The sequence below is a fragment of the Chaetodon trifascialis genome, chromosome 1, assembly GCF_039877785.1.
Source record: "Chaetodon trifascialis isolate fChaTrf1 chromosome 1, fChaTrf1.hap1, whole genome shotgun sequence".
Classification (NCBI taxonomy): domain Eukaryota; kingdom Metazoa; phylum Chordata; class Actinopteri; order Chaetodontiformes; family Chaetodontidae; genus Chaetodon; species Chaetodon trifascialis.
Genome location: NC_092056.1, coordinates 20,542,674 through 20,562,782, shown reverse-complemented (window position 1 = coordinate 20,562,782; position 20,109 = coordinate 20,542,674). Strand labels below are relative to the sequence as shown.

Genomic DNA, 20,109 nt, shown 5'->3' with positions numbered 1-20,109 from the left:
TTTGTTGTTTCTTGCACATCTGCAGCATCTTACATCAGTGTGGAAGCCACAGCACTTTTTATGTGATGCAGAAGGAAAAGCCAGGAGCAGAGAAAAGTAACTGTGTACGATGGACAATCAATCACAATTTCTAGCTTTAATTTAATCAAGTTTATTATGTAAAAGAATGACATTAAAGATATAAGACATTATAAGATTATGACACATTAATTAAAAAAACTTTCATAAAACATTCCATTTATATATTGTTAATAGTAACCTTTATACTTTGTTTATAAAGCTGAAGGACTTTTGTTCTGGAGGAAACATTCTCTCGGGGGAGAAGGAAACAAAAACCTTTCTCAACTGTTCATGGCAATGTTAACGGTAATTCTGTGATCAAACGTCCATTCTGGTAAGAATCATTACTACACGTCTAAAATGTTCTTTGCGCCACATTTTCTGTGTAAATCCTCTTTAACTAATATGACTAAAACCTTTGACAGAATAGTGTTGAACATTGAAATAGTAATGAATCATTCAATTGCTCAATTTTCAAGCAATCCTCTCCCCATGGTGATTATATTCTTTTAAGTCATACAGCAGAAGGTGGAGAAAATACAATTACCGGTATAACCTTTAAAAAAAAGAAGTCATCTTTCATTGATTCTTTTGCTGAGCATGAATACAAAACTACACACCCCATGACAGAATCCAAATTTAAGACATTATGATCACAGCATCTGAGTTTGGTCTTGAAAATGGACTATCCTATTATGAAATACATCAAACTAGCCCAAATTATTGCCCCAACTACACCAGTCCACACCAAATACTTACACTCAGTAAACACAGCAATATTTGTCAGTCCATAATCAGCTCTCTTGTTCAGCTACTTCCTGCAAACTACAACTAAAAGATTAGCAGTGTATTAGTCCTGCCACTGTTACTTCAAGTCCTTTTTTAGATATTTACTTCTACTATAAGGACATTTTGTGTTCATTAGACTTTATGCCTCTCATTGGCACTGGGTGTAATTCTGCCAGCAATACCTGCAACAATTTTTAATATCAGCTGCTTGATTAGCAACATATTTGTGCGTGTGCCAAACTAAACATCAAGGACTTTCCTGTTGATTTCTTGTAAGTCTTACACACATGAATACATGACAGACAGCTTGTATATGATCTTTATGGACCCATCGTGTGTTTGGTGTAACTTGACTCCTCCGCATCTTCCACCTCATAAATTAAAAAGCGCAATGAGCGTGTTAGGATAATGGACTTCAACCTGAAGACATACTCTCCAAACATGTATGAAGAAAACAGTTGCTGAGGCGATGCAGTCCAGCAGAATAAAACGAAAAATGAGAGGCCAGCATTAATAAAATCCCCTGATATCCGTTTTCAGTGCTGTGTCCCTTAGTCCCACAATATATACGCTTTACATTCTAATGACAGCATGTTTCTTAAAATACTATGGCCATAGAGTATCAGATATCAACATTTAGTGTAAACAGTAGTGATAGATTTCCTTCTCCTGACAACCACAAATGAGAACAAACAGCAGTGTATTGTCCAAGATGCGATAAAAATAAGACTATGAGGCTGTAGATATGACAATACTTTAACGATACCAGCCCACCAGTCAGACCTTGACTTTAAATCCCGAACTCTAGGTTCAAAGAGCCACTCTCATCCAGTGCAAACAGGCTGATTCATTATGGAAAAATAGGAGAACAAAACACTTTCATAAATACGGCAATAATGACAGAAGCCTTTCAAGCTGATAAATTCACTTGACTGAATGGCTGTGAAGGCATGGAAACGTGTTCTAATAACACTGCTTTGCTACCGTCCTGCCACTAGATGTTACAGGCCTGACATTTCTGGAGTGAAGTAGGAAAGGCCTCACAAGCATCTGCTGAGCTCCCCGAGACTTTGTTCAGTATTAAAGCTTGTATAATGAGCCTGGTACCTTGGCCTCTTTCAGCAAAGCAGTTCCCTTTTAATTCTACAAGCTGACTGCACAATGGAGCTTGGCTCTGTGGATCAGAATGAGCTCACGATGAGCCAAAGGAGGCTGTGCTAGTGTTTCATGTTTCCCTCTTCAAAATGTGGCACCACACGGTGGCTGAGGAGCATGCAAAGCCACGATGTCTGAGGCTTGGCTCCGCCTCTGGGTTTTATAAGGGTGTTTTGTCAGAATTTCAATGCTAACAGAATTAGCCTCCAGTTTTCCACTTATCGTTAGCAGAGAAAGATACATGGAGCAGCATGTAGGAGTGTTGGAATGGCAAATGTATGAACACAAACGCACAATTAAAACCCTGAATCCAAGAAGATTGGGATGCTAAAACATGAAAAACACAAAATGTGATAATTTCCGAATCCCTTTTGACATACTCAACTGAAAACAGTACAAAGACAATATATCGAATGTTTTACCTCAACTTCATTGCTTATTTTGAATTTCATACCAGCAATGCAAATCACCACTCTGTGAACACGTGATTGTATAAAGGATATGACTCCATGGGCTCACTAACACTGTAAAACTGTTGCTGGTTTGTTTTACATGGTGTCCCAGCTTTTTTTTTTTGAGTCAGGGCTGTACTACAAAACAGTGATTTTTGTATTTTAAACTAAATGAAGTTTCAGAACAACAGTAGTCATCTCATTATGTTCAACTGCTGAGGAGTGGTCACCGCGATGAAAGGTAAAGAAGATTCAGCAGTTCTTCAAAAAAAGGAGAAGTTTATTTCTTCTGGCCTGAGTAACCTAAAGAATCAACAATTTCCGCCAAGGAGGGAAAAACATGATAATGAAGATGAACAGAAAGCCACTCAGTCCTCTTGAATAAGAATGAGGCTTGTGTTCACAGTAGCTGATTGAGCTGTTATACATGCAAATCAAGGCAGCACAGTTCCATGTCTGATGTCCACTGTGCTCCATATCCAGACCTTTTCTCAAGTGCCGCGTAAGTAGTGCATGACTGATTTCCTTGTCTGGGTCCAACAGAACAGTTTCCATCAATTCTCCATTGAGATCCTCTTGTATGTGTCCAGTGATGATGAAAGATCTGTTGCTGATCCCTCTTCAAAAAACACTTTGCTGCTGTGCGTAGCAAAGAAAACAAACTGCTGAGGATGTGTACTGAAGGTGCATGAGTTGGCTCAAACTACACCCTGGACGGTCTCACAAGGAATAAAACACTCACTTGCGTTACATACTGCATGCTTTACCTAAAACACACAAACAAACCAAAAAGCTGCTCATGTTAAAAACAATACTCCAGTTGTTCAGCAGACCATAGGTGCCGGGTCTACATCAGCATGTCAGATTGAGAATACAAACTTTCCGTGGGGGTTGTGATGCGCTGGGGTTCCACCGGAACAGCCTGTCTCCCCCTGTCATCCACACATGAAGGAGAGCCTCAGGGAGCAGAGGTCCATAGCTCTGGTCAAGGAGGGCGTACAAGGAATCCTGCTTTAGAGATGGACAAGTGTTGGTGAGCCACATCAGTCTGTCCCGCTCTCAGACAGAAAACTCGGACCCGCCACGGCGACTATGGGTCAACAGCAACAGGCGCCGCAGACGCAAGCCAGTGAATGGATTGCACCACAGCAGGGAGGGTGGCCCCCCAAATACAGCTTTCATTCCGTCCCATCTCATGCGGCGCTCCCATGTGGGCTTCTCATTTTTAAGGCGTTCAATCTCCTGTAAGACATTCAAACCCCTCTGTAAATAAAAGATCCCTCATTAAGTTTGCTTTGGCTCATTTGCATACTAAAATACACAAACATTAAAACAAGAAAAAGCATGGGGACAACCCTGAGAGAAAATGTAATTATTTACATATTATCTACACACTCATAGAGCCAAAGGCATTTATCAAGACTAAAGTTTTCTTGTCATCTCTTCCCTAAATGGCCTCATCTTACAGTGACCCTCCCTGTCACACACACAGCTTGTTGTGGGGAACCAAGCTCGCGGGGTGTACTGACCGTCTCGTCATTGCAGATGGAATGGATCTGCGTCCCAAACATTACAGCTGTGAAAGTGAGGAAGAGGATGGCTTCGAGACAGAGGAAGATCAGCAGCAGCACAGACACCCCTGGAGAGAAGTCACTGCACTCTGGTCACAGGAAGAGAGGAATACAGGCTAAGTTTTTATTTTGTACTTTACAGCTGAAACATCAAGTCAAACACCAAATAAAGTAAAAATGCATTTTGAAGAAGAGTGATTTAAAAGGTCGATATTCCTTCCCATTAAGGGCATAAAAACCAAAATAGACTGTTGTGTAAAATCCTGCAAAGTGCGCCAACAAAGACCCTACTGAAATGTTGCCTATTTAAGTCAAATAAAGCTAATAATCTAGCCTATTGATTCCCTCAGTTTTGTGTTACTGATGCTGCAGTCCCACAATATGGGGTTAGATGTGCAGACAGTAACTCTAATACGACATACACCAATACTGTTACCTGATTCTAACTAGCTCGAAAACTAAATTTCTACATCAAAAAAAAGGGTTGCAACTAGGGATGAGCCCTGGTATAAACTGCTGTTCTGCATCTGTTACAGTAGCCTGGAACACTGGTTAGCATGGAAAACAACATGGTGGAAAATATATCCCTGCTAAGTCAAAATATCATCTCGTAGAAGGCAGGAGAGGCTTGAGTTCTAAGAATGAAATCTAAAATTTCTGGTTTATTCCTAGAGAGAGACTCCCGAGGGAGTGAGAAAAGATCAATGGCAGCTCTGTGATGTTTGTGCAGCACAACGACTCTTTCCTTTTTCCACTCTGTCTCCTTTCATCTCTCTCAGCAGTTTCAATTTCTTGCATAAATAGGTGTATTTCTGACTCATAAACGGCATCTGTTGTAGCAGCAAACTCGATGCTGCAAGACAGAGAAGCCTTACCATTCCACTGGACTTTAATACAGGTGAAGAAGTGCATACCACTGAGGCCCAGGGCATGGGCAGAAATCAAGGCTATGTACATCTGCAGAAAGAAGGGGGGGTGGGGGGTAATGACACAAAATGACAGAGAGAATGCAAAAAGATATTATCCTGCAATGGTTTGCATCATTGTAGGCTAGCTCATTATGTATGGTGCTATGCTGCAATACAGGATTTTCTTTACTGTTAACTTCTCCATCTATGACAATTTGTAAGGAGAGCACACTAAAAATGTCATCACACAGGTCACACAGGTGACCTTGTGCTGCTCAGCTATATATGTCAGCTTTATGATTCTGTCATCAGAAAAGATCCAGTCAGCATATGAAGGCATAAAAAAGTGCTGATGTTGTCATGAGAGTCATAATATGAGAGCACATGTCATGTAGGCCCGTGTCCAGTGTGCACAACATCAGTGCTAAACAGGGAACCCAGGCTGGTTATTTCCTCATGAAAAAATAGTGGGACAATTTTCAACAAGTGATGGGAATTTGCCCAGTTTCCCCTCTAGTCTGATATAAAGTCATGTTATTTTAGAAAAATTAAAAAAATACATTAATGAAAAAGATGTGTGGACAAAGTACAGGAGAGTCAAGACTACTGCCACTTTGAAAAGATGGGAGACAATGTAAACTTAAAGGAATTACAGGAGGTAAAATGTACATTTCTAATCCTTACCACACTACTCCATGAGTAATTGTGTGTACTTACAGTGAAAAGTACAAAGAATCTCTGATTCTTTTCTCCCACACAGTTATTGACCCAGGGACAGTGGTGATCCATCTTCCTGATGCATCTTTTACAAATACTGCAGGCAGGAGAGAGAAGATGTTAAAGTGTGAGCCACTGACTCTGCTCATGTCATCAACTATCCTGCTCCTGGTTACACCACATAGATGTATACAAATGTTTGGATGCAACAATGGAGCATGTCACAATTTAATTCTGTATAAATATGGTAGCAACATTTAGGCTGACCTGCAGTGGTGTGCCCTCTCAGGCTTGATGCTGCAGCACTTTGGGCACTTGTAGATGACCTCACCAGGCTTTAGCTGTAAGCTCTCCATGTACTCCTTGGTTGCGTTGCCTTTAGGAACTGCACCCTAAGCAGGGCGATGAAAGACAGACAACGACAAATGCTGTAAGTCATAATTGTCCACATAAATGAATTATGCCATAATGGCTCAGACGTTAAGCTGTTTGTCTTTGCAGCATTTGCCTATGCAGCACTTGATTATAACAGTACAAAAATAAAATAGAATAAGGATGAAAATAAGGAGAATGCATAAGATGGAAAATAAAACCACTGAATAATGCTGAGAAAAGTTAAAAATAGAGTACACAGAATGAATAAAATCAAGTAAAATATGAGACATTTTAAAAGCACAGCAGTGCATAAGTAGGAGGCAAGGTTTCAGGCCTGTTATCAGGACGGTCATAGCTAGTTAAAGGCTAATGTGAAAAGATACGTTTTTAAGCTTTCTTTTACAAATATTCAACGAGCTGGCTTTCCTGACATTTGTAGGTAGTGAGTTCCAGATCTTTGGGGCCTAATGGATAAAGGCTGCATCCCTAATTTCCTTTCAGCTGTTGGAAACTTTCAACAAACCTGCAGCAGATGATCGCAGTGCTCTTGAATGTAACTAGTGAACAAGGGAGTTAGGGATGTAGCTTGGTCTTAGCTTTGTATACGAGGAGGAGGAGTTTAAAATCAATTCTGAATGTTACAGTGCAGAGCAGCTAAAACTGGACTAATGTGCTCTCTGCTCTTGGTTCTGGTTAATAGCCGAGCTGCAGAGTTTTGAATGAGCTGAAGTCTCTCGGTGTTTTTTTTTTTTTTTGGGAGGCCAGTAAATAATGCGTTACAGTAACCAAGTCATGAATCCGTTTTTCAGCATGTTTTTGATTTAGAAATAAATATAAATGTTGTCATCACACTTAGATCTAAATCTAGGATAACACCCAGACTTCTTAATCCACAGAGTTCATTTCACGATTTCAGTTTTGTCCACATTCAAGATTAAGAAATTATTGCTCATCCATTTATTTATTGCCAAGAGACCATCAGTCTACAGCTGCAACATCATTTGGTTCAGCAGAGATGTACAGTTGTGTGTCATCTGCGTAACTATGGAAACATACATTGTGGTCTCTAATGACGTTACCAAGTGGCAGCATATATAATGAGAACAGTAATGGACCCAAAACACACCCCAAACCCCAAAAACAGATGTCAACAAGCAGGTGTGTTTCTCAGACACATGATCTCCAAGACTGACAGAAAACTTTCTCTCTTTGATGTTTTGAACCAGTTTAACACACAGTCAGAACCAAGATATTATGTTAATTTGCAGAGAAACTATCTCTTACTGATGAATGAAGGTTGGATATTGGCCTGTAATTTGTGAATGCATTACTATCTAGGCTGAGTATGGGTCGTGTTGAAGGCTTCTGGGAAGATGCCTGTTTGCAGAGATGGATTTAGAATCTTCAGGACACGACTTGAAGCTTTAAAAAAGCTGTAGGTACAGAGTCAACATGAGGTGGATGAGTTGGACTCAGTGACAGAGTGATGCAAGTTCTTCACAATGTGATGAAGAGAAGTGTGGACAGGTGAGGCCAGTGTTTAGTACCTGGTCAATAGTGGAGAATAATATTCTTGACTTCCCAACATTCTTTGTAATAATCTTGGAAAAGTAACCCTTTCTTGCCAGACATATTTGCTTTGTTATGGGCAGTCATGCTTCATTGTATGTATTACTTTGAACTGCGAGCCTAGTTTTCCTCTTAGTCGCTTAGTCGAACTCCCAGTTTGACATACTACTGCACAACCTTCTGTGTACTATTTTCAGCTTTTAAATGGAGCAATTGTTGAGGCTGGGCTGTTGGGCTAGAAAGCACCAGTGATGCTGTCACCACACATCTACTTTCTCTGAGTAAGAATGAGTTGATGCAGCAGCAGCACTAACAATTTTTGACCTACAACCCCCTGAAGCATGAATTAACTGAATTCACCAAGAGTAGTCACAAAGTATCAGTAATACAGTGCAGAGGAGTCCTTGTAGCACTTACTTTTGACTGTGCCATCTCACACTGCAGGAGGTTTAAGGCAAATCAGTGACCACTTGAAAGTATAAAAACACTTCATATAACAAGAGACAATTATAAAAACAACAGAGAATGGTACAAACTAAAAGTTAATTGAACTTTGAGCAGAAAAAGTCATTTTTTTAAATAATTAAATTGTTTGACGCAAAATGCTTAAAGGTTTGTGAGGACCCTTAAACACAGAAGCATCCACAGCTGTTCAGATGCGCAAATACAAAGTCCCTGACTTTGTTTCTGGTCCTTTTATTTTCTGGGAAGATCTGACAAAACAAACAGACAAACAAAAAAAAGCATTGTTCTCTGGTAGCAAATTAGATATTAATTAGCGGTATTTGTTATGTAAACACAAAAAAGCCTCACCTGACTTCAGTGAATCTATCTAGCCTTTTCTTCCCTTTCTTCCTCTCACCCTCCCTCCTTTCCTCTATCTGCATCTTCAACCCCACCCATTGTTACTCTCCTTAACATCCTTACCGGGTCAGTCAACATGGTGCGCAGATGCGAGGCCAATGCAAGCACAGCCAGAGAGTTGAAGGTGGCCCCGTTCAGCAATGAGTACCAGAAGTTTTTGCTGGGCAGTAGCATCACAAAGTTCACCACGAATTCAGCGTACAGCACCAGGAACCAGGTCATGGTTGCACACACCATCCCACAGCTGTCCTGAATGAACCACAGCGTGCGATTCCCCGCTGTGTGGCCAGTGTGGGCTCCCCCGACCATCACTCCACCTGCCAGGCTCCCCGTCTCGACATCTGCCCCTGCTGACAGCAGTGGGTGGTGCTGCTCCATATCTCGCAGTCGGTGGTTTGAAGACTGCATTATGCCCTGGAAACATTCAAAGCAGGACAAAATTTAGGGTTACTGTCTCTGTGTTCCCAAAATGACAAAGCACAAGATAATATACAGTTATTCTATAAGTAAACATCATTATTACAATGTATGCCAATTAAAATGATACAAACTGCACAAAGAGGCAATGACATTTATCAAGTGTGCTGCTTCTGTGAAGGTACTCTATGCAGAACAAAGAGCCAGCTAAATCATAAGACACTGACTGGGGTAAGACAATCCTAACCAATGTCACTCCTCTTGCCTAAACCTAACCAACCCAGGCAAATACTAGCCAACCAGGGGTGGAGTAGGGTAGGTCATGACTTGCCCATCCTGGGAAAAAACAAAATTGGCAGGCTGGATGGACAACCAACTAACATCACCATCCTTATTCCACGCTGCTAGCAGGGGCATAAAAAAAGGATGAACAATGGTGAGTCAGCCTTGGACTCAACTCTCAAAGCTCAGGGCCCTTTGAGCTAAGCAGCTGCTATTACAGAGACATGAATCACTGGAGTTTCTTCCTTTGTATTCATGTCAAGGTCACAAGAGAACGCTGTGGACCGGCCAGAGTCCAAGTACGCAGCCCTAAGATAAATCAATGGCTGCTCTGATACCTTTAGGAAACTGAGCCTACAGCTGAGGTACATGTGAGGAATAGAGGCTAATAATAATCTGCAGACCCAGTTACTTCATGCTGGCAGACTTCACTGTGACTCACAAGGCAGTACCAAAATATATTTAATAATCTATGATTTCAGGTTTCTTTAGTGTAACTCATATTGCCATTTACTATTAGATTAGCAAGAGGTCAGATCAAAACATCCATCTGTCCATGCCCAAATACTCACAGAGAGTATTACGTGATTGAAATGGAGTGTTTTTAGAATGTTCTTGGGTTCCATTTCACACAGAAAACCCCTTAACATTCATTATTCCTTTGAAAGACCCATTCACAGTTCGTTTATTCCAGTGTATTCAGCTTGAAAATTCATACGTGCTCATTTTGCACTTAAGACAGACCCGATTAATAATGAGTATTATCCTTTCTATTGAGAATGAAGGACTTCTCATCCTATCTATAGGATAGCAAACCAGACAGCAAGATTTTCACTTCCATCCGTTTCAAAGAACTGCTTCAATCACAAGCTTTTCCTGAAAGACAATGCCCAATTATGACTATCTGTCATGACACTATCTTTGACAACCAAGTGCACATACACATGCTCTCATTCTCCTGAAATTAATGTCAGCAACAAAGGCCAAAGAACAACCTTGCATTGTGAATTCTGTGAAACATGCTTTTACACCTTACCAGCCACTAATTATTTAGACATTATTAAGCCACGCGACTGACTCAAGTTTTTAGGTAGAGGCACTTATTGCATTTGTTGGTGCAGTGTTCCAGTTGACTCCGGTGTCATTCTTTGAAGCAAATGACTGCTTCCTTTCCCTAAGCATTTAAATCAAATGAGACATTTCCAGTGAGATGGGTGGTGCAGAGCTAAGCTTTCAGTCTTTAGCTGACTAGCCAACCAGGCAGCCTTCCAAACAACACACTGCTGTTGGTTTCTGCTTGCATCCAAAAACTTTCCATGTCAGTGGGTGTCATTGAAATTGATTGCAAAATGTAAATGCTAGCAGGGGTGAGAGGTTTTCAGCCTGCAGAGTTGAAACCCCAAACCAGCCACGATGTCTTTCTGACAGCAAGAAAAACAGAGAACAGTTAGAAGTCCAGTTCAGGGCACACAGTGATTTTGTGGGAACTGAATGAGTGTAATAGGGTTATTCTATTGAAAAACTATATTATATTCCAGTAGAGATGATGGCTATTCAAAACCTTTAAAGCACAAAAACAGGTACCAAAAGTTGGTAAGAGGCTTGTTATGGAGCAGGTTTGTGTTAACAACTGGCTTTAGGACCCAATTTCGATCACACATTGATCAGATGTAATCCTAGAGCAGCACTTTAAGTGGATTGGCTAAAGGCTTGTTGTGGCTGGTGACACACCAACCTAAGTTCTCCAGTACAATATAATCAATATTAATGATTTTAAATTTTTGCTGCAGACTTTAAAAAAAGCTTATGGGTGGCATAAACATGTGGCTTTGAATTAAAATTTCAATATATTAATATTTGACACAGAAAATCAGACAATCTGAACAAAGTGAAAAAATACAAAAACACAGACAGTCACTTTCTAAAAACTAATCCAAAACAAATGCTGCAGGTCTTACAGTGTAATTGAAATTCTGCCTCTAGATTATATGATAAGACCAAATACAGGTCTTTCACTTTTTTGGAGTCAGGGATGGTCCAGTGTTTTGAGTAAACTTGACCATGGTGCTGGACAGACCCAGTCTCAACAGCACGTTTGGTTCAACTGTACAAAGTGGAAACCCATCCAGTGATGTCCATCGTCTGGAGGAGAAGTCGCTTTGCTTTTTCACACTTGTGTTCCAGATAAAAACTTAATTTATTACTCCATTGTGCATAATCACAAGACAAGGGAGGTCTCAAGCTGATTGGGATCGAGGCCAATTCAGGCATGTTCAATAAACTTGTACTGGCTCTACAAAGCCTGATATTTTTCTTATTCCTTGTTTTTTACTCTTGCTATGCCAGCTGTCAACAATGCCCCACCAAACACCATTAAAACACTGGAAACACAGGTGCAAGTAAGCAGAGTGTGAAACACAGAGTGAACAATCCAAACAGCCACCACAGTTTCACTTATTCTAACATAACAGCATGCCTCACTGAATGATGTGAGCACAGCTGACTTGCCTTTTAAGATAAAATTGTATTTTTTTTTTTGCATCACAAAGATCAAGGCTGGACATGAGGCTGGGGGAAAGCACTGCCTCAGTTGATAGCACTAATTCAAACATCAAAAGAGTCTCAAAAAGCTCAAAAAATGGTAGTGACTCACTGATCTGGCTCATACATTTGCTTCGTAGTAATTAATCAGAGCGGCATGTGATGACAGGAGAAAACAGAAAACTTGGAAAATATTGGACACACAGAGCTGAATCAGTAAGATCAACTACTATGGATGCAGTGCTACACATGCCAGGATAAAGTTTTATTGAAGTAAAGCTAAACACACGGTGAATGTTGGAAATGTTGGAAATATTATAGTGCGTGATGGAGACAAATGTGATGTGACAAGTGAACACAGGTCTGCTATTTGCAGAAGCTTTCTGTGTACCTGCCACAGGGTGCCTCTGTCAATTTGACTTTAAACAAGTTTTCAATTACAGCGTTGTTCACCACACCACATCAGTGCTGAACAGCATGCTGTTTTTCTGCTAAACAAGACAGAGTTAGCATTGTCCTTAAAGAGGACAGAAAATGCTCTTGGCCAGTTTGAGGCGTATTGATTTTGCTGTGGTCAATGAAAGGGAGGTCCATTAAAGCCACAGCAGCTGCTTGTCCAGCTGCCTGCCCTTCCCAGTCAGAGGGCACAACACAAGAGCCACTGGTCCTGGTCTCTCCCCCTCCCCTCCTTATCCCTCTTCTTCTCTTCTCCCTGACATAAGTATGTAAGTTCAGCCTCCTCAGTATCTTCCTTCTTCCTGCTCGTATCACTTTGCAGGGTCATCACATACTATGACTGGCATCTACTGTCAAAGAAAATTAGATGAGACAATAGCTGAAGCCAAAAAATGATGTTATGTTTCACTGTCACATTCCCAAATTGTCAATAGCCAACCTAATGTCATTCTAACTGAAAACAGTAAGTAAACAAAAATACAACTGCCCCTGCGTGGGAGTTTTGACACAACTGAATTACTCACAAAGATTCTAGTGGCCAAAAACATTACAAATAACCAATACATGCCTTATTATTTTTAAGTCTTACTCTGTAAAAACATTCAACCTACGATATTCACAACCAAATAATCAAACATCACAAGGATGGCCAGTCCAGCTCAAAACTCAATATGCTATTTGTCACACACCTGAAATTAACATTGATCATAATTATACTATTAGGAGTGATTTCTAAAAACCTTTGTTCACACTTCTTAACAGGCCATCCAAACCATCGTCAAAGGTATGTCTTGAATTTCCTTTGACTGACAGCAGTTTGACACTTCACTCTCTGCAGTCCTACTGTTATACTTTTAAGTGTGCAGACAGTTTAGTCATAGTCAACAATTCAGTGCCTCGATGTAAGATCTCCTTTTCACCAGCAAAAGGCAAACTGAGGAATGTCACTATACCAGCTTTTGCAGAAGAGACAAACAGATGACATGAGGTGAGCCGCTTTGCTCCGTTTTCCCTTGTTAATCGTTTTACTCTGCGAAACACAAGACATGCAGATTGAGAAAAATATGAGGCATCCTACCTAATATGTTCTCTCTTTACAAAGACATGCTGTGGTGTGTACCTCCTGGACCAGCATTCAGGATGAAGTACTGTGCATATGTAGAATGACAGGTAGAGGCTGACACCTGAAAAAGACACACACACACACACACACACACACACACACACACACACACACACACACACACACACACACACACACACAAAATGTGTTAAATCATTTGATCAAAAGTTATTATTAATATGCAAACACTTTACTGACAATCTATTAGTTTATTGTACGGCAAGCCTAAACCTATTGCAGTCTTGAATCCATGAGCATTATAATGTTCACTGCTTTTGCTTATGAGTGTAAACATTACCATGACCATACAGTGGAATCAATGCCTCTCTAAAGCAGTTTCAACAAAACCTTAACATCATAACCCTCATGAAGGGATGATTAATTGCAGGGCTGCCGTTTTTGACTCTATTAAGCAGGTCTAGGTCAAACAAATAAACCAGCAACAGTTACCACACGTTGCCACAGTGAGAGTACAATGCCTGCTTCCGCCTCAGCTGAATGAGTCTGTGTGGTGTCCACGAGGTAACAAGTGTTCCCTTTTTACTCCATGGAAAACACACCCATCATGATGTCTATTCTTAGCAATGTGGTGACATTGCAAGTATTTTCTGCTAATAGTCTGTTGAGTGACAGATTTTCCTTTATGGACTTGACCCAATCATCATTGAATCAATCATATCCTGAGAGTGCTGACCACCTCAATGTAGCCGAGGACTCTGTGCAAGCCACCAAACTACAGTGGCAATACTGAGATGCGGCAATTACTGAGAAATACCGGCAAACTCTATCGACCACCTCCAGCTTTTTGTGAAATAGGATTGGGATTGTCTCCCCCTCTTTCCGAAAACAACCCAAATGCACTGGCCGATACTCATAACTGCAGAAATATGTAATTTTATCAGTCTGTGTTAGGTTACTAGACCGAAATGTCACTGGCATTTTCACATTTTTCAACAGTGGGGCAGTATGACGTTAATTCAAAGGCTGTCCACCCAAGAATCAAACCAGATAACACTTTGGTTTAACCAAACCACAAACTGACGCATCTCAACAGATTAGTTAGAGAGGTGTGACTGAGATTAGAGCCCTTCTTCACATCTCTGCTGCAATAAAGGTCGTGACTGAAACTGAAAACTGTCCACACACACACACACACACACACACACACACACACACACACACACACACACACACACACACACACACACACACACACACACACACACACACACGGCAGCTTGCTAGCCTGACTTCACATGCATCCAGACTGGATGGTAAATCTCGCTTGCTAACTACTAGCCCACTAACAGAAGCTAACACAGCTAGCATGCTAACACTGTACGCGAGCGCCGAGCGCAAAAGCAGAGATTCCCGAGTGACAGTTAAATTGCATACCTCAATATTGCTCGTTTCTTTTGTTGGGAACGCCTTCTTAATACATTTTGGTGTCCCGTCTAAGATAAACTCCTACTCCAACGTAGCCGTGCCCGCAGCAGCAGTAACACATCGCTCTAACAACGGGCTGACAGTGACCAGTAGCGACGGAGCTTCCGGGGTTCGCCTCGGGTTTCTTCGTCACTGTTCGTGAAAGCCCGGGGAAAAATATTTGCTTGAATATCGCCATCTCGTGGATTGTGGCAGAATTGCAACTATATCACTGCGATAATCTCAGTTCCCCACTCGCGGGTGCTGTTGGCTAAATACAATGCATGGCACTCCCCAACTAATCTCTGAGACACTGAAATTGAAATACTGCAGATTTATGGGCTTACTATCTAGTTAAGGTAATCTACAGTTAGTAAAATGGCTGCAGTCAAAAGTTCCTGAGCATGTATACATATATAATTTATTAAGGTAGGCCTGTGTATTTATGCATGGATTTAGGTATGGGTGTATATATCCATATGTATATCCATGTATATATACATGTAACCTATGTATATAATGTATGTATGTGTGCATGCTCTGCTTTATTCTATGTTGTCTAAGCAAAGGTCTACACTTTTTATCACTTATAGAATAGTAACTCAATGCCACAAACGAATGGTTTGAGCCATTGAATTATTCATTTCAATGTATTGCATTAAGAGACCATAACAGTAAATTTCACCATTCTGTGGACAAATGTTAAATGTAAGACTTCTACTTTAAGGCTTCTGGATGTATCTTTTGATTCTCATTCATTTCCTTATGGTATGTACACCAATCATCAAACTCTCAAAACTTGAATTGTGTAAACCTTCACAGTGAAGATCAATTCCACATCAATTTCTGTCACTGTTAAGGTTGCATGGAAACTTTTCAAACCAGTCTCCACTTGAGCTGCTCTTGCACCCCAACCTTGATCAGGAGAAGCTGTTATAGAAAAGGAATGAATATTTTACAGCCTCTGGCTTGCCTGATCTGAACCCAGTCCCTCTCAAAAGCCCAAACTCACTGAATCCTCTTGAAATTGCTAGACTGACCATAACCTTGAACTTCACCGAAATCCATGCATGACTAATTCAGCAAAGCAGAAAACCATCCTGGTCTTAGTAAGGCTAAAACTTCCATGCATGTGACACTTCTGGTCCAGTCAGTGACATCACATCAGGCATGTTGGGGACTGACAGCTGCAGAAAAACACATGGTGTAACTAAATGAAATATTTAGCTTGCCCTGACCAGGATCTCTTGTGGTCAGCTGGGGACAGATGCCCACTTGTAGCAGCATGTCCCCAGCAGGGAGCAGCAGGACCTTCCTGGCAGCAGTCTCTGCCATCACGTGTCTCCCAAGAGTGGATTATAAAGCCAAGACAAAGCAGCTTGTCCCTTCCCTGCCCTGTGTCTGCAGCTGCGCAGTGAAAGCTCAGGGCTTCTGCCCTCTCCTGTTCTGGTTCAGAGCCGATATCAGCTGTCTGCTTTAGAGGGAGGGAGAGAAAAAATACCCAGCAATCCTCTAAAGCAGCTTAAAGGCTGAATCTGGGGACTGAAGCCCTTTCCATTTCCAGAACTGCTTCTCTCTCTCTCCATTATGGCAAGATAAGCATCTGACTGACTGCCAAAAGAGCTGCCACAGTGGCTAGAAACTGTCTGCTGCATCCTCCTCAGGGCTCTCCCCACCTGATATAGATCTTCCAAAACATCTCCTGCTTGGATACACGGTACCACCATGTACGTTAGAGACTTGTGAATAGTAACTGAGGCAAGCAGGGGTATTTGATTTTAACTCTGGATGTAATCTGGAGTCTTGTATTCTATTAAATAATGAATGCTAAGTGCTCATGTAACAAATAAAATCTCCCACCGGGGGCCTTAGTTCCCATGTGCATTATTATTTTGCCACCCCACCCCCACCCCCCCACCAACCACCACCACCCTTTGGTGACATGCAGGCCTTCAGAGTGAAATGAAGTGAAGCAAAGTAGAGTGGAGAGCAGAGTGGTTTGGAGCGTGTGATGTGACTGTAGCTGGTCCCCTCGTCAGTGTGTGTGTGCTGCGGCAGGAATAAAGGGGAAGAACAAGATGTGGGGCCTTGCTTGGATCAGAGGGGACGAGATGAGGAGAGACAAAAAAATAAATCGGGAGAATGGGAGACAGCTGGATTTTTTAGTATTTTACAGGGGTGGCCCAATGAGAGGGTTAGGGCTAGGTTAACTCCCATGAGTCTGTGGGTGTATTTTCAGCAGCACAGACACTTTTGATTGATCATAGAATTATTTTAGGAATACTATGATCTTCTGGCTGGTCCGTGACTACATATTGTTACCTCTCACTTTGATCATGGAGGTGACAAAACTCTGATGATATGAGCATGAAGTTCAGAGAATATTATAGATCCAAGATGAAACTGACAGGAAGACGGGACTGTCAGAAAAAGGCACAGTTTGGAATCTGTCTATACATAGTCTATGTCTATGTGCTACTTCAGCACCATGGACAGCACCATGGATTACACAGCTGCTGATATTTCAGAGCCATGGTCGGGGCCACAGATACCAACGACTTAAATAACGGATCAATGAGTCAGACTAACATATTCAGCTAAACAACCCCTCTGCCCCTGCACTCTCTCTGCCACTATGGGATGGAGAGGGGATGGCAGGTTGACAAGGGGCATGCTTATTGGTCATTTTGCTAACATAGGGGATGCACCCCACCTCATATCGCCTTCTGATGAGAGGTAAAGAAAGCAGAAGATGAGCAAAAAGGAGAGTCCATGACAGGATAGCACAAGACATTGAACAGTATATATATCTGGCATGTATTGGCTGCTGTTTCCTTTTAACATTTCACTTGTCATCTGTGTGTGTGATATGTGCTGTATTTTTGTTTGAGCCTGGGACAGACAATAAAGTCTATCTATCTATCTATCTATCTATCTATCTATCTATCTATCTATCTATCTATCTATCTATCTATCTATCTATCTATCTATCTATCTATCTATCTATCTATCTATCTATCTATCTATCTATCTATCTATTTCCAGACCAAGGTAAGCATCATTAGCACAGTCTGTCAGTGGAGAGTGCCTTATTTTCATTGGGCCTGACAACAAAACCACAGCTGAGCAGTCTTGCTTGCTGTCTGTCTCCCAGATGCACCAGAATGTATGTTAAGATGTTATGGGTGTTTAAATAATGTGTTTGCATAACCTCTCTTGTTCAGCATTCAGCAGCACTTCATTTCGATATGATGCTTCGTAATCTAATCTACCTTTGGTATTGTTGTCTTTTTTTTGCAAAAATCTGGAAAAAATTATCTTTAAAAACTAGCGTGGCCTTAAAACAATAGTTCAAGTCACCCAAAGACCAATTGTATTTCATGCTACAAGACAAAGGACCAGGCCTGAGCTGCAATGAGAGATGTCAGAGTGTGGAGGCCTGTTGAGACTTATGACCCGAGGAAAATATCTTGTTAAAAAGAGAAAGAGAAAAAGCAGAAAAATCTTCATGAATTCTTTAAAGGAGGAGCAACTCAAGAGGAATTGCTTTGGTGTTTTTTGGATTAAACCCCGCAACCCGACATTACTTTGTCTGCGGTCAAAAGAGAGCGAGAGAAGGAGGGAGAATAAGAGAAATAGAATTTGGGTGTAATGTACTGTCTCGTGGGTGTATGCAAAAGGATGCTACATGGTGGTATCAATAGCATCATATGGAGTAATAGAACTTGATTTAGCTGAGCTTTAAATTAGAAATTGGAAAACTGCTGAATACAATCACAGGTTGATGACCCTTTTAGGTGAATTCATTAGTATGGTTAATTTAATCATAATTCACTGAGAAGAAACCTTTCAGATTGAGGATGAAGATGAGTCTTTGTCTTCCTCTTCTGTCCCTAAAGCACACTCACTATACTTCCAGTACAGTATTTATCAAGCTGTACACATGCAATTGCAAGTGGAAGTGAATTCAAACGTGACATGACACGGTGGCTTTTAAGGACTAATTACACTAATTTATTTTCCACACAACTGCCCTCGCTGGGGTGACTGCACAGTCTGTAAATATCTACAGAAAATGTATGCATGTAACCTCAACCTTCAGACAGACAAACATGAGGGAAGTGGTTGTCAGAAAATCGGAGCAGAAGTATTAAAGTCTTGTGCTGAGAGCGTGGTCCACGGTGGCATGAAGAATGACACAGATGACACATGATGGAATGGCCTGTAACTGAACACAGGGCTTATCTGTGCTGCCTCCACCTTCGCCTCGCTCACACAAATCCAACCTAGAAGCCTTTTAGTGGGGATTTTCTGAGAAGGGCAATCCGTTGGCTGTTTTAAAACTGCAAGAGTAAAACAGACGAAGGACGAAGACCTTTTGAACTCCGGGCTATCAGCACTCCTTCTGTGTTTTGTTGCAGTGTGCACATACAGTTGATAAATGCTTGGCTGGAGCACAATAAGCTTAACAAATAAGTAGCAGATAACTGCTTAAGGTGGTTTAAGGTCACTAATGCACCTCTGTTATTAACCATAGAAAAGTGTGTTGTTGTGATGAGTTGAATGTCTTTTGACAGCCTGGTGAGGGACATGCTTTTAATCCACTCGATGTTTCCTACTTTCACTGAAAAGGACAGGAACAAAGGATTTATTGAGATGGGCCAAGAGGCAAACAAGTGCCTCCTCAACACACACACCAGATGAAAAGCAGCAGTCTGCATTTGTTTCAAGAATGTTTTTATTGGAGACAATGAAATGAAGAGTGACAGGAAAGGTGGGCAACAAATGGTGGTTGATAAACAATAAATGTTATGAGGCTATTTCAAACCTGCAGCAGTCAATGTAAATGGTCTGCATCTTGGCCCGTTGGCCTGACATATTCCCCAAGCAGATGACTGCTGACTCTTGCCAAACCTCCTTCAGGTTCTCCAGTTTACCTTTGTGTGATAGGATTAGAGCTAAGCCTTAAAGCAGCAGATGCCATGGCCCCTTTTGGCTCATCTCTGTTTAGTATGGAAAGTGTGCCGTGTACTTTAGCACATGAGAGAGCCTCCACTCTGCTTCTAAGTAATTCCGTTCATGCTTTAGTGCCAGCCCATTCAGTACAACTCCTGGTCAAGGAAATCTTGGCTAATTTTGTATAAAGGAACAGCTAGTCTGTGCTGCCTCTTGGTAACTTAAAACAAGAGTTTGACATTTTCATGAAATATGCTTATTCACTTTCTGGCAGAGAGTTAGATGAAGACTGATACCACTCTTGTGTTTGTCTATTAAATATAAGTAAGTAGCCAGTTAGCTTAGCTTAGTACAAAGACCACAAACAAACAAAAACAGCTATCCAGGCAAAGCAGCAAACTCTTGTTTCTACTCTGTTTTTTTTTTGTTTTTTTTTCAGATTAAACTAA

At 41.2% G+C, this 20,109-nt stretch overlaps 1 protein-coding gene across 1 annotated transcript; it reads right to left on the bottom strand.

Annotated features, from left to right (window-relative positions):
• Positions 1 to 120: 120 nt before the first annotated feature.
• Positions 121 to 14,838, bottom strand: zdhhc7 (zinc finger DHHC-type palmitoyltransferase 7). The gene is made up of 8 exons (XM_070967086.1): positions 14,675 to 14,838; positions 13,235 to 13,340; positions 8,524 to 8,874; positions 5,920 to 6,044; positions 5,653 to 5,749; positions 4,903 to 4,984; positions 3,986 to 4,116; positions 121 to 3,698 (listed from the first exon to the last, which is right to left on the bottom strand). The coding sequence occupies exons 3-8, from the start codon at positions 8,866 to 8,868 to the stop codon at positions 3,516 to 3,518; spliced, it is 963 nt and encodes a 320-aa protein (XP_070823187.1). The 5' UTR covers positions 8,869 to 8,874; positions 13,235 to 13,340; positions 14,675 to 14,838; the 3' UTR covers positions 121 to 3,515.
• Between the last annotated feature and the right edge of the window lie 5,271 nt (positions 14,839 to 20,109).